This window comes from Primulina eburnea, chromosome 4, assembly GCF_022965805.1.
Source record: "Primulina eburnea isolate SZY01 chromosome 4, ASM2296580v1, whole genome shotgun sequence".
In the NCBI taxonomy this organism is placed as follows: domain Eukaryota; kingdom Viridiplantae; phylum Streptophyta; class Magnoliopsida; order Lamiales; family Gesneriaceae; genus Primulina; species Primulina eburnea.
The window spans coordinates 42,820,187-42,834,246 of NC_133104.1; the positions used below are offsets into that span (position 1 = coordinate 42,820,187).

At 34.9% G+C, this 14,060-nt stretch overlaps 2 protein-coding genes across 2 annotated transcripts; one reads left to right on the forward strand and one right to left on the reverse strand.

Moving 5' to 3' along the window:
• Positions 1 to 131: 131 nt before the first annotated feature.
• Positions 132 to 3,595, reverse strand: LOC140829224 (cleavage stimulating factor 64). The gene is made up of 7 exons (XM_073192284.1): positions 3,443 to 3,595; positions 3,241 to 3,318; positions 1,991 to 2,029; positions 1,323 to 1,898; positions 1,121 to 1,213; positions 791 to 964; positions 132 to 707 (listed from the first exon to the last, which is right to left on the reverse strand). The coding sequence occupies exons 1-7, from the start codon at positions 3,533 to 3,535 to the stop codon at positions 582 to 584; spliced, it is 1,179 nt and encodes a 392-aa protein (XP_073048385.1). The 5' UTR covers positions 3,536 to 3,595; the 3' UTR covers positions 132 to 581.
• A 3,888-nt stretch (positions 3,596 to 7,483) lies between these two features.
• LOC140829225 (uncharacterized) lies at positions 7,484 to 13,481 on the forward strand. The gene is made up of 2 exons (XM_073192285.1): positions 7,484 to 7,875; positions 13,020 to 13,481. Exons 1-2 carry the CDS (start codon positions 7,621 to 7,623, stop codon positions 13,203 to 13,205), a joined length of 441 nt encoding a protein of 146 aa, XP_073048386.1. The 5' UTR covers positions 7,484 to 7,620; the 3' UTR covers positions 13,206 to 13,481.
• Positions 13,482 to 14,060: the final 579 nt, after the last annotated feature.

Below are 14,060 nucleotides of genomic sequence, written 5' to 3' on the forward strand. Positions count from 1 at the left end.
GTTTTCTCCGACGGATAATTTTTGTGTACGTAATATATGATGCATTACTAACACAAAATTTCAAGGACAAACCAGACAAAACAACGAAAATATAAGGATTATCATATTTCAACGGCATACCTAGACGATACTAGGAAAATATAAGGAAGATGATAATCGAAAAATTCATGGAAATCTGACGCAAATCTGCAATGTTATTGAACCTTAATCATCCAGGATTTGAGATGCATCAACACTAAACTGAAATTTAAGTTCAGGCAATACAGAGTGAATTCTTAACCTAGTTTTGGTGTGGGGTGGGGGACGCAAGAAAAACTTCTTCCTGCCCAATGAATAATCACCCAAGGTAGGTAGTCGTCTAGTCGACATGCACTTTGGTATCGCAATCAACGAGCTCCCACACAGATGTGAGTTCAATGGGATTAAACCAGGAGGCTAACTAGAAGATTGAAAAGGGAAAACAATAATAAAAACAAAATAAACAACAATAAAAGATACGAAATACAATCAGCAGAATTATATTGTCGGTAAGTGGAGCTAAAGATGTGACTACATCACAAGTTCCAACTCCACTTGGCTAATCATTGACGAAGCATTTGCTGCAGTTGGAGCACTTGATTTCTTTGATCAGCAGGAAGCATGCTAATTTGTTCTGGAGTCAGACTCATAACTTGTTGCAACAACGCCTTCTCCATCTCAGGAGTTAACTGCATAGTCACAGAGATTAGATTAACAGCCTCTGGGGGAATTCTAATTCAAGATGCTGGGAAAATCTAAACGAGTATATTACAGATGGTGGTCGAGGAGGCTGACTCATGGGACCCATTGGACTGGCGACTAAAGGTGGTCCCGGAAAATGTGGTCCTTTAGCTTCGGGTATTCCAGGCCTCCAATTGGGTCCTCTATCCACTTGGCTGGAGCTTCCTACTTGATTGAATTCCATTCCTAGGTGAGGGCCTCCTGCCTGGAAGCAACAATAATAAGGGTTCTTTCTTCCCAAAAAAGTCTTAACACAAAAAGTACAAAGATAAGTGGGACTAAAGATTGCATACATCCACCTGGTAAAAAATATCAGTTTCAATACACTTTGTTGAACTTGACATGAACTAAAATGAAAAACCTGATAAAGTGATGACGGAAGGGGCTGATTAGGGAGCGGTGGCTGTCCTTGCAGAAATGAAGGTCCCAGACCAGCAGGAGACACCGTTCCTGGCTGAATAACACACCCATCAAAATAGAGAAGAGAAAAGGAAAACAGGATTATTGGACACCACACAGAAAAGAAACAAACTCAATTAGCTTAAAAGCCAGCCTTTATTTACATGGAACATTGGTTGGGAATGATGCATATGTTGTCCAGTATGTCCACCAGGATGCTGGAAACCCAAATTTGGTCCCATTTGAGTATGAACCTGATGGGAGAAGGGTTGAATTTGTGGTCTTGGCTGTGGTGGTAATGGTGGTTGTTGAGGCAGTTGCAGAGGTAAGTATTGACTGCCTGTGTTCTGCAAAGGTTGAGGTTGCTGTGATTGTATGGGGATTGAGGACATGGGCATTGAGGGCTGATGAAGTGAAGGTGGTGGTGGAGCAGTGTGCTGCGGCAATTGTGTCGGATTAGGCCCTTGAGAGGACTGTGGAACAGACAATGGTGTTGATCTGGGACCAAGTTGCCCCTTAGGTTTCTGAATTGATGGCATGGATTGAGACGGTGGCAGCTGGGGTTGAACATTTGGAGGAATAGATTGGGATTGAGGTTTTGATGCGACATTTTGGATTGATTGCTGCTTTCTCGCCTGGTTCTGATCAACTGGAAACGATGACACCTGATTATTGGACTGCTGAGTTGGTATTATTGGTTGCTGAGAATTTTGTGACGCTGATGGAGAAACAGTTGGAGCCTACGCAGAATACAAAAAATTACAGAATGTTTCAGAAACTAATAATAAAAAGTAAACAAAATAAAACGTAAAGACAAGACAAAAGAACGTACTGTTTGAGGTGGCTGCACCATTCCGAGCATAATTTGTGCCTAATGCGAGATAGGATCAGAAAATATACATGTCAGTAGCTCAAATAGCACGTAAGCCAAAAGCTTCCAAGCAATATATAAAAATTGTTTGAATTTCTTGAGTCTAATTGTGAATCTTATAGACTTTTTAAACTTTCTAAGCCCTTTTATCTTGATGTGGCAACGATTTCAAACAAAGCTAGCAGATACTATTATTCTCTAGCAAATAAGCTGGTATGAAGTGTTCACTTCCACGACAGGAACTCTGAAACTTGGGGCATGTCACCTTTGCATGGTAGTGTTTTAACTGTAGATGATACCCTAAGTTAACGGAAGTACGTGCCCAAAAATATAGCAAAAATTCCAATATATCTCGACTCCAATTCATCTTCATAAAATGAACCATGAAAATGCATGTTTGGTATGGACATGTCTAAATTTCGGGTTTCCTAGATCCCATATGTAGATCTTGGAAATACTCTTTTCCCCGTTCTTAGCATACATGGCAGAATTTCCCCTTTTTGAATTATGTCTTCTTTGATATCGATTCCCTTTTCCATTTATGTGAACAAAATGATTGAAGTGAGAAGAATAAACTAATTCCAAATGAATCAACACCACCGTATCGCAAACTAAGAGGAACTTAATATCGTTGGTGAGTACAAAAGAATAAGTATTACAGTTCACTCGGATTGAAGGTACGCAAATGGATGAAAAGGTATGTAAACACTGTGTCAAGTGACAAAAGCAAAGCAACTAATATATATCTATGCATTTGTACAGTACTGCAGAAAAACCGAGAGAAGGAATTAACACTCTGTGCCCAATTTTTCATATCCTATGCAATACATCAGTCTACTCACCTTAGAGAAACCTAGAAATATCAAACTTAAAAACATTAAAAATGTATCCCTGCATAGAACTAGGCACAACAATTGAACAATGACTCAAATTCCTCGTGGTTCCAGGTTTACGACATCACTCACCTTAATTAAAAAAATCCAATCACATTTAAAAGAGAAACTTTTATTTTGTGTCAGAATTTTTATTTTAGCTTTCAAATATCAGCTACACTAATAAATTTAAGTAGTATCCATAAAATTTACATCAACCCCTAGTTCAAAGAAACAATAATTGAACTAGCAGCATCAAAGTGAAAAAAGAAAAAAAAACCCTAGGTTGAGAAAAAACCTGAAAAACAGAGCTCAAAAAACCCTAGGTTGAGAAAAAACCTGAAACAGAGCTCTCGTCAGAGCAGGGTTTTGAATCAGAATCTGCCGCGCTTGATGATGATTCTGCTCTATCAAAGCCTGCCAACATAGAAACCCAATATCTCATCACCGTGTAATTTTCGAAGCGAACAAATTTTTCAAAAAAAAAGAGCAGTAACATTAATGTATATGCCGTATAATTGATTGAATCAAATTGAGTAACCTTCATCTGAGACATGATGTCGTAGAGCTGACTCTTGGACATCCCAGCCAAGCTCGGCGGCACGCCGTCGCCGGCGACTTGCTTTGCCGCCATTTCTTTTTTTCCTCACAACGAGCCAGGAAAGGAAGAGAGGCAAGGGCGGATGCACTATCGAAGGCTAAAAAAAATAGCAAATCATTCTTCGATTTATATTAATATAAATATATATAATAATAATAGATATAATTTTGTGGATTTTATATTTTTAATTATAACTTGTTATTATTTTTTAACTAATAATTATTTGATAATGACAACATCTTCAGTTTAATTTTTTAAAATGTATTAATGAAGATAAATTTACTTACATGTATATGTGTATATGTGTAGGTTTGTGTGTATGTTTGTAAAATTTAAAAAAATGTGTCGTTTTATCGTTATCTTTGTATTTGAATCGATATATATAATTTAAAAAAATATTTAAAAATATTATTTTTCATTGTATTGATGTAAATTTTAATAAATTTAATATAATATATAGACTAATTGAAAATACAAAAAAAAAAATGTACAAAAATCAATGTTTAGCTAAAAAGTTAACGATGATTTCATTTATTAAAAAAATTACTTGAAATTTTAAGATCCAATAAAATTTTATGATTTTCATATGAATTATGATCGTTGCAAAAAAATTATAATTATAACTTTAAACTTTTAGGATTTCAAGATTATAAATCATATAGTTTGAAAAATATATTTGTTTAAACAATAAAGAAAACAAATTATTTTATCAACTAACTTATAAAATATATTTATAAATAATAGCTTATAATCAATTTTTTATCTTGTTGTCGACTATGATACTTTAAAATCTAGGGGGGCGTTTGGTTTGAGGGATAAGGGGGGATAATTTTTTTTATCCTACTTAATCAGCTGTTTGGTACTCGTGATTATTTAACCTACTCAATCCCTCCTATGAATGATTATGTTATATTAGGTAGGTTAAAATAATACCTCCTCACCCCCTAGGATTATTTATCCAACTCTTAATACCTCCTATTTTTCCAATTTTACCCTTCTCTTATATTCAAACTCACCACCACTTCCCGCCACCGACCGCCATTACCGCCATTACCGCCGCCGTTCGACCACCGGCCGACCGCCGTCGGACCGCCGCCAGAACGCCGTCCCCCGGCCGGCCGCCGCTGACTCCGACAACCGTTTTCGGCCGCCGCCGGACCGCCGACCACCGGCAGGCCGCCGCTGACGCCGCCGGCCGTTTTCTCCGGCCGTCACCGTCGTCGCCGTCACTGTCGCCGTCGCCGCCGTCGCGAAGGAGAAGGGCAATTTTGTCTTTTCATCAAAAAATTCAAAATTATCCTACACTTAAAAAACTTACCAAACACAATATTATTTTACATCATATATTACAATCAAACCACAATCATTTTCTTTATCATTTACATACTAATCATTAGTTTATCCTATCCTTCAAACCAAACACAATAAGTGTATTGATGAACTAAAAGGGGTATGCCAAATTTACAGGTTTGCTCATCGCATGTTCATTACAGTATTCTTATTTGTCCAATGTCTATCGCTGACATCAGAAAATGAAATAATCGATATTCTTCTTTTAGTTGAAGTATCGATCACTTTATTATAAATACTATTCAACTATTTAAGAATTAAACGACATTATAATTTTCTGGGTCATTTTTTATTATTGATTATCATAACCATTTGGGTACATCATAAATTAAAAACCGATTATAAAATTAAAAAATTCATACACATCAGTCATTTGGGTTTATTTCAAACTATTTTAAAAAATGAGTAAACGGGAAATCGGCAAAAAATGAAACATTTGCGAAGGAAAAATTAAAGTGTAGATAGAAATACATTTTGAAGAGTTGAAAGTAACAAAAAAAATATACTGTGTATGAGTTAGAAGATTTAAAAATCTATCTATATCTTCTGGTTGAATCAAAAACAATTTTTTACATTTTATAGATGTGCTTTAACTTTTGATGTTTGTACGTTAATGTTTTTCATTGAGTTATTAAAAGTTTATAAAAATTTCGAATATTCTAGAGTTCTCTAGAGTTCTTGAAGGTATTGTTGAATACTATTTAACTTTTAAAAATTATATGAAAGTATACTAGACTTTAATAGAGTTCTTGAAAACACGATTGAATATTACTTAATTTTTTAAAATTACATAAAAGTCTATTTTAAATATTATTAGAATTCTATAGAGTAAACAAATGTCTTAATTGAATATCACCATATTTTTAGAATTTACAAAAGTGAACATAAGTTTTAAATCTCGTATTGAATATACGTACCCATCTAGTAAACATTTGGTCACAACATATAGAGTTAAATTTAATTTTTATTTAAATATATAATAATGTTTTAAATCACTAATTCATTATTTTATTTTAAATTTTAAGTATGTATGGCGGAAAGGGAAATTTGTGAAAAAAAATTTATAGACCAAGAAATTGAAGTTATTACTATTCATGTCTCAACTTTAAAAATATTAATAGATAATAAATAAATTATTTTTGGTTGGCTAATGTATTTTATTTTATTTACTTGTTAAAAATTACTTGCAATAATTGATTGGTTATGTCTTTTCAATTTTCAATTAAAAAATTTAACATTTTCAGGATTACTTGCAATTGAGTGATGATCGATTAAAGTCTACAATTTAGTTACATTGGGTTGGACAACATATAATTGGATGATATTTGGTGAGATTTACCATTCAAGTGTTTGACAAATGAGATTTCCAAATGCAATTGGTATGTGATTTTTTGTAGAGTAGGTCTATTGTGAGACGGTCTCACGAATTTTTATCTGTGAGACGAGTTAACCCTATTAATATTCACAATAAATAGTAACACTCTTAATATAAAAAATAATATTTTTCATGGAAGATCCAAATAAGAGATTCGTCTCACAAAATACAACCCGTGAGACCGTTTCACACAAATTTTTGTCTTTTATGTAATTTCATTTAATTAAGTGAAATTTTTACAAAATTTGTAGGATTTTATGATATTTCATGGATTTAAGTTTTAAAAACAATCAAATTATTTTTATTATTGAATTTATATAACTTACTTATAAATTTAATATTTTTTTAAAAAAAACGAAATATAATTTATCCGAAATTTATATCATCGTCAATTCATGCTATTAATTTATAATCGAATAAAAATATTTTTATATCTAGAAATTCTATTTTTTTTTCTTAAAAAAACTTTGTTCTTTTTAATTCTAATATCTAATTATCAAACTATGGTCTCTATTTTCTTCATAAACTTTATAAAAAAAACTATAAATTTAAAATATTTTTTATATGTTTAAAATAAATTTATTGTTATTGATAAAAAAAATTATTATTATTTATATAAATATTATTAATAAAAAATTTTAAAATAAACAATAAAATTTATTAATTTAAATAATATTATTTTTAATTGTAAAAATAAAATTACATTTTAAATCTTCGCCAAACACAAAAATAAATTCCAATTCCATAGATTTAAAATCCAAATTCAATTATAATTCTAAACCCATTTTTGTATATATCCAAACACACTTTTAATGTACTTTAAATCATATAAAAATTAGAGTACATTTTTATTATAAATTGAATTTTTTAAAATAAATAATACTATATTTTAATTGGATCATACGCATATGCCTTATTATTAAATAAAAGACTCCTGTAATAACAATATTTAGTCTCAATGACGCATGAAAATATTAACTAATTAGATAAAATATATATTTCTTGAGAAAATTAAATAAAACCCAAGCGATTGAAAATTACCTAAGAATTATTATATTTTATATTAAAAAAATTAATTTACATAAAAATTGATGTAGATTTCTTTATCAAATGCAAAAATCGAAATCTCTAATTCAATTCTTAAAAAAATATTATTTTTATTTGACAATTCGGACGGATTATCCTGAAATAATCGGGAAATTATAAAAAGTGAGCTTTTGTTGCCAAGTCGGGTCGGATTAGACGAACTATATGACATTCGGATCCAAACTCGAGTTTGTAGTCGTGAACCGCAGCTCTCTGTGGTTGCCGTGTGCGACCGTATCTTTCTGGCGGAGAAGCTAAACAATTGTCGCAGGAAAACTATACCACGCGCCTGCACCAGCTGCCCTATATGGCGTTTCTGTCCCTTTCCCTCCTCTCATCAACTAGAACTCCGACCACTCCGCCGATTTTTTGTCCCTCACCTCCTTCAACTTCATCCACGGCAGCGACAGTGAGTACATCTGCTTCTGTGTTTCTTGATTTGACTGGTTTCCGGAGAACTAACTCTCCGGGATTAGCGCGCGGAGGCCGGAGGTCAGTGGTTGTGGGTATGGCTCCTGAAGAAGAGAAGATGACTCGCCGTTCCCCTCTTGATTTTCCAATTGTGAGTTCAATTAATTGCTTTCTACCTCTGTGAACTTTTTTCGGATGGTTTTCATTGTCTTTTTCTATTTCTCTATTCAATTTGATTTGCCGATTCATCGTTTAACGGTGGCTTCTCAAAATTTCCAACTTTATTCAGTAGTGAATTGTTGAATTTTGGGATGCTGATTTAATGCCACCGTCTTGTTACGCTCTGCTTTAGCATTTTGAGCTCAAATTTTTAGGTAGAAAATAGAATAAGAGCGACAGAAAGCAGAAATCGAAAGGGAAATATTTGAAAAACTTTTTTCCTAATTGTTGAGTAATATTGAGGAAAAACATTCCTTGCTTATGGAGTTTGGAAGAGGAAGCTGACCTAAACTCGACCTCAGATGCACTAAAAATAAAAAAACAGTAGCCAGTCAAAATTTTAATCCGTGAGAAATTTGAGCACATTAGTTCGAATTCCGAATTATTTGAAATGGAATAGACTGAAAAGATTTGAGTTTTGTTTTGTGAACTATAAATGATAGAGAGAGGTGCATACTGTGAATAACATGAAAAGATTTGAGTTTTGTTTTTGCAAATTTAAATGATAGAGAGAGGTGCATACTATGATAAACATGAATGTTCATGGAGGAAATTAAAGTGAAATTGCCCTTTTAGACACAGCTGAACTCTTGATTATCAGTTTGCCGACAGTAATGAATCAGTAGCACATTTATCTTGAATAACTCAAGAATATTACTGCTTGTGATTATTCTTGTTTTGTTGTTTAGTTGGGACTTATCCCAGCTGGTCAGTGATTAGACCCAAAAAATGCGAATAAATAAGCAGAATAAAGATTTCGGGTCACGCACATTAATATATCCAAATCCACAGAAGATTGTCACTCAAGAATATTACTCGTGTATACCCAATACCTCATTTCAATCCCCCGAGTAAGAAAATATTTTCTCTAACTCACAAAAGAGAATTCCAAATACACTCCTTTTTTCTATGCACTCTCTTTTTATCAAAGCTGAAAAGCTTTTGATTTTGGGATACTAAAAACAAACAAGGAAGGCTCAATTTATAACAAATTTTCCTCGTTTATTTTTAGAAACTTTCGATGTGGGATTCGTGATTTCTGAATATTTTATTTTGACGTGGGCCCCACCTTATTAAAATTCCACCTAACAATTCTCCCACTTGAAGACTTGATTTCAATCATGTCTTCACACCATCAGTGCAACAGCTCATACCTCCTTTGTTAGTCCAGGAGACCAACTGAAGTCAAACACAACTTCAGTTTTTCAATGATAACAGCCTTCGTGAGCATCTCAGCTGGATTCTTGCTTTCAGGAATCTTCTCAAGCTTCAAGACTCCATTCACCCGATCTCTAAGGATCCCCAGTCCAAGGATTTGTTTTGCAGCACCCAAATCCTTCAAAGCAAATTCCTTTGATAACTCTTTCTCGAGTTTATCAATCTCCTCCAGACAAGCTCTTGCTATCAACATATCATTTACATATATCAGTAGTATGATATAATAACCATCAAGCTTCACATAACAACAGTGATCAGCCTGATGCCTCAGAAAACCATCATTATTCATTACACCATCAAACTTCTTGTACCACTGTCTTGGAGCTTGTTTGAGACCATACAAGCTCTTCTGAAGTTTGCACACCATTTTCTCTTTCCCTCGTACTTCAAATCCCTGTGATTGATTCATTTCTTCATCTAGCTCACCATGAAGAAACATCGTCTTTACATCTAACTGTTCAAGATGTAAATCTTCTTTTACCATCAATCCAAGTACAGTCCTGATAGTAGTTAACTTTACCACCAGAGAGAAAATATCAGTGTAACCAATGACTTTCTTTTCACCTTTTACAACAAGTATTTCTTTGTACCGCTTGCTACCGTCATTTTCTAACCGGTACTCCCACTTGCTCTGTAAAACCTTTTTACCTTCAGGAAGTTCTGACAACCTCCACATGTGATTGGATGACAGCAAATCCATCACATCTTCCATGGCTAACTCCCACTGTTTAAAGGTCTCATAAACATCCGATTTATTTTTCACAAAATAAACTCAAAATCTCCTGCTCGAATCGTCAACAGTAGTGCCATAATATCTTGAGTGATCTCCAAGGAATGTCACAGGAGATGGTCCACATACATCAGTATGTACCAGCTCCAAATCCGCCGATATCGGTTCTCTGACCTCTTTTGAAAAGCTCACCTTTTTCTGCTTTCCAAAAAATACAGCTTCACACAGCTTGTGCTCAACGATCTTTAATCCCGGTAGCTTTCCGTTTGAAACAAGCATCTTCATTCCCTTTTCACTCGTATCCCCAAGCCTACTATGCCATAGACTTGAATTAGCTCCAGCATCCACAGCCGCTAATTTATTTCTCAAAATGGAAGTCATATAAAGTGTTCCAGTTTTCTTTCCTCGAGCAACAATCATGGCTCCCTTTCTCACTTTCCAGGAACCATCACCAAAGGTCACCTTATGGCCTTCGTCGTCAAGCTGTCCCACTGAAATCAGATTGTGTGTCAACTTTGGTACATGCCTTACTTTGTTGATTTTCCAGACAGATCCATTTGTCATCTTCATCCGGATATAACCCATACCAATTATTTCCAAAGGTTTTCCATCAGCCTGGAAAACTTTTCCGTAATCTCCCGCAATGTAATTATCGAATACATCACGATTACCAGTGGTATGAAACGAAGCTCCTGAGTCCATAACCCAAGAATCAACAGGGCTTTCCATGGATAATAGCAGAGCATCATGTACCTCCTCAGTAACAACATTATCGTTGTTCTTTGTTGATTTGCAATTCTTTTTCAAGTGACCAGTCTCACCACAGCTCCAGCACTTCACATTCTTTTCAAAGTTGCTTTTGTCTTTTCCATTTCTTGACTTGGACCCACCATGCCATTGGTTTAAACTCTTTTCGCCACTCCTGCCCCTTCCTCTATTCTCGAGATTTAGAGCAGAACTTGATGATGTTCCTTCACCAGAATCCATCTTGCGAACTTCCTCGGCAAGAATTTGATCTCTGACATCATTAAATTGTAGCTTTATTTTTCCAACAGAGTTGCTAACCGCTGCCCGCATTGGTTCCCAATTGTCTAGTAAAGACGCCAAAAGAATAAGTGCCCGAATCTCATCATCAAATTTAATTTCAACAGATGTTAGCTGTGAAACAATAGTGTTGAATTCATTGATGTGTTTAGCCACCGAAGCACCTTCTCCCATCTTCAAGTTGAATAACTTCTTCATGAGATGTACTTTGTTATTTGCCGATGGCTTTTCGTACATGTCCGACAAAATGGACATCATCTCCTCAGTTGTTTTTGCCTCCGCCACGTTACGTGCCACGTTCTTCGTTAGGGTCAATCGTATTACCCCTAACACTTGTCGGTCAAGAAGCTTCCAGTCATCATCCTCCATCTTTTCTGGCTTCTTTCCAGATAGAGGTTGATGCAACTTCCTGCTATACAGATAATCTCTAATCTGTAACCGCCAGAACGAAAAATCTGTTCCGTCGAACTTGTTGATTCCCGGTCCCGATCCATCATCTCCGGCCATCACTTCTCTAGCCTTAACAGGAAATCTAAAAAATCTTTTCTGATGTGGAAGATCAGACAAAGCTGCAACCACAGAGCATACTCAGAATTTTTAAGAATTTTCAGAACCTGGCTCTGATACCAGTTGTTGGGGAATTACCCCCCGAAGCGATGCCGATCACGATGATAATAGTACCCAAAAAATTGCGGAATAAAACAACCAACAAGAACACAAAGATTTACGTGGTTCACCCAATATAGGCTACATCCACGGAGCACTGCAACTTTTATAACCGGGAGAAATATTACAACAAGTGTATACACCAATACCTCAATATCTCACGATCCCAACCCCGAGTATACCGAGAAAATATTTTCTCTAACTCACAAAAGAGAATTCCCACACTCAAGAAAAAAATACACTCCTTTTTTCTATGCACTCTCTTTTTATCAAAGCTGAAAAGCTTTTGATTTTGGGATACTAAAAACAAACAAGGAAGGCTCAATTTATAACAAATTTTCCTCGTTTATTTTTAGAAACTTTCGATTAGGGATTCGTGATTTCCGAATATTTTATTTTGACGTGGGCCCCACCTTATTAAAATCCCACCTAACAGTTTAAGGAGTCTTTTTCAACTTGATTGTCGTGTATTATGTTCTCTCTTGGTGGACTGTATGGCAGAATGCAAATGAATTCCCTTGAATTTAGTTATCGTTAGGATTCCTACGACTTAGACATTAGACTCATCCCAATTTCATCACATGAAGAATTGTCGTTTGCTCATCCATTCAGAATAGTTGATGTTGAACATTTCTTGTCGTACCAATAACCACGGCCTATAGGCCAAAAGCCTCCTGGCATGACCTCTCCCCTTACAGGGTGCTAGGTTCAAATCCCCACCCCCAATGTATCCCGCAAAAAAACTACAGCTGATACTAATTTTGCAATTCAAATTCTTCATTTCATAGATTAGTTCAAACACCACTATCATAATCACACTAGGAGCCATCAAGAACATCAGGGCTACAGTTAATGCTTAACAGATGCGTGGTAACTTTCAAGTCATTGGCACTGGTTCTTGGTGAACAATTAGGAGCACTCCCGAGTTCTACTTTTAAATGAGAACATGTACATTGTGTTTGCTTGGCTGCATAAAGTTTACTCAAATTTAGTGGATTTCTTTCATTGGCATGCATAATGCATTGAAAGATACTTGTCAACAAGTCATGGTACTTGAACATGGAGGATGATTTCCTCTTTTGGGTCGCGGTTCACACATTGGCATTTATCAACATAGAGAAGCGAGGCTTGTTTTTTCTTTTGTAATCCATGTCATGCCTATTTGTTTTTTTCTTTTGTAATCCATGTCATACCCATTTGTTCTTTCTATTTTTAGCGTAAATATTGGATCAGGCAAGATTTTATAATATAAATCTCCTGTGACATTTGGCATGTATCTTCTTCACTTATTGGATATTCATCTGAATGTAAAACAAACTTGTGATGAACATCCAGTAATGCAAGGGATGTTAAAAACCAACTATAGCAGAAGATTTGAAACAATAATCAAGTACAAAGCTTATTTCAATCATTTTCAGGAGTGGGATAGACCAAAACCAGGAAGGAGACCGGACATTTTCCCGCAGTTCAGCCCAATGAAAACTCCATTACCTCCACCAATGCCAGCCGATCCACCGGAAGAAGATGAGGAAGAGGAGGAAGAAAAGAAAGAGGAAGAGGAGGAAGACCCTGATAAAGAGGAGACAGACCAGCCTGAACAATAGGTGGAATGTGTTTGCATCTGGGCAGCTGCATGTATTGAATCTTGGATCAGATGCAATCAGAATACATGACACTCACAACACCCTGCTTCGGTCCCAAGTGGGGCTATGAGGTTTGTTGTGAATATGTTCTTGCCAGATGTATGGATCAATTTGCAGAGAATGTATTTTTGTTCTGACTGTATTAAGGTTATTGACGAGGTTTTGGAACACTTTTGGTCACCTTTTCTGATAATTAAAACGATGTTTGGTTTCCTTTCCCAAAACATACTTTTACGATTCCCTGCCCAATCACAATTTCCAAATTGACTTTTACTACTTTAAAAAACAACAAAAATAATGATTATATTCCAGCTCAAACAATTGTTTAGTTTAAATTTTAAAAATATAAAATTTCGACTTATATGATTTATTATATGCTAGCCCATAACTTATAAAAAATTGTCGCTGTTTCCCAAACGTCAAAGAAAAAGTGGGCACATCTGGTTGTATTTGTCTTGAGGTTGATTTCTTATAACCGAAAGTTCAAATATTTCTTAATTATTTTGATAAATATTACCAAATTCTTTTCAATAGAAGAGTAGGTCTTTCGTAAGACGGTCTCACGAATTTTTATCTGTGAGACGAGTCAATTTTACCGATATTCACAATAAAAAGTAATACTCTTAGCATAAAAAGTAATATTTTTTCATGGATGACTCAAATAAGAGATCTTTCTCACAAAATACGACTCGTGAGATCGTTTTACACAAATTTTTGCCTCAATAAAAACAGTGAAGAATCAGATATCTCGTAGTATTTACTCCTCTCAAAATTGAATCATATAAAACAAAAGAATACCAAATTACCAAATGAAAA

Bases quoted from the DNA above. Each gene is read 5' to 3' on its own strand.
- LOC140829225 (XM_073192285.1), top strand. From the start codon at position 7,621: ATGGCGTTTCTGTCCCTTTCCCTCCTCTCATCAACTAGAACTCCGACC. The intron at 7,876-13,019 runs GTGAGTTCAATT...AATCATTTTCAG, and splicing joins CCCCTCTTGATTTTCCAATT to GAGTGGGATAGACCAAAACC.
- LOC140829224 (XM_073192284.1), bottom strand. From the start codon at position 3,535: ATGGCGGCAAAGCAAGTCGCCGGCGACGGCGTGCCGCCGAGCTTGGCT. The intron at 2,030-3,240 runs GTTTTTTCTCAA...ATCTCGCATTAG, and splicing joins TGACGAGAGCTCTGTTTCAG to GCACAAATTATGCTCGGAAT. The intron at 965-1,120 runs GTTTTTCATTTT...TGTTGCTTCCAG, and splicing joins TTCCGTCATCACTTTATCAG to GCAGGAGGCCCTCACCTAGG.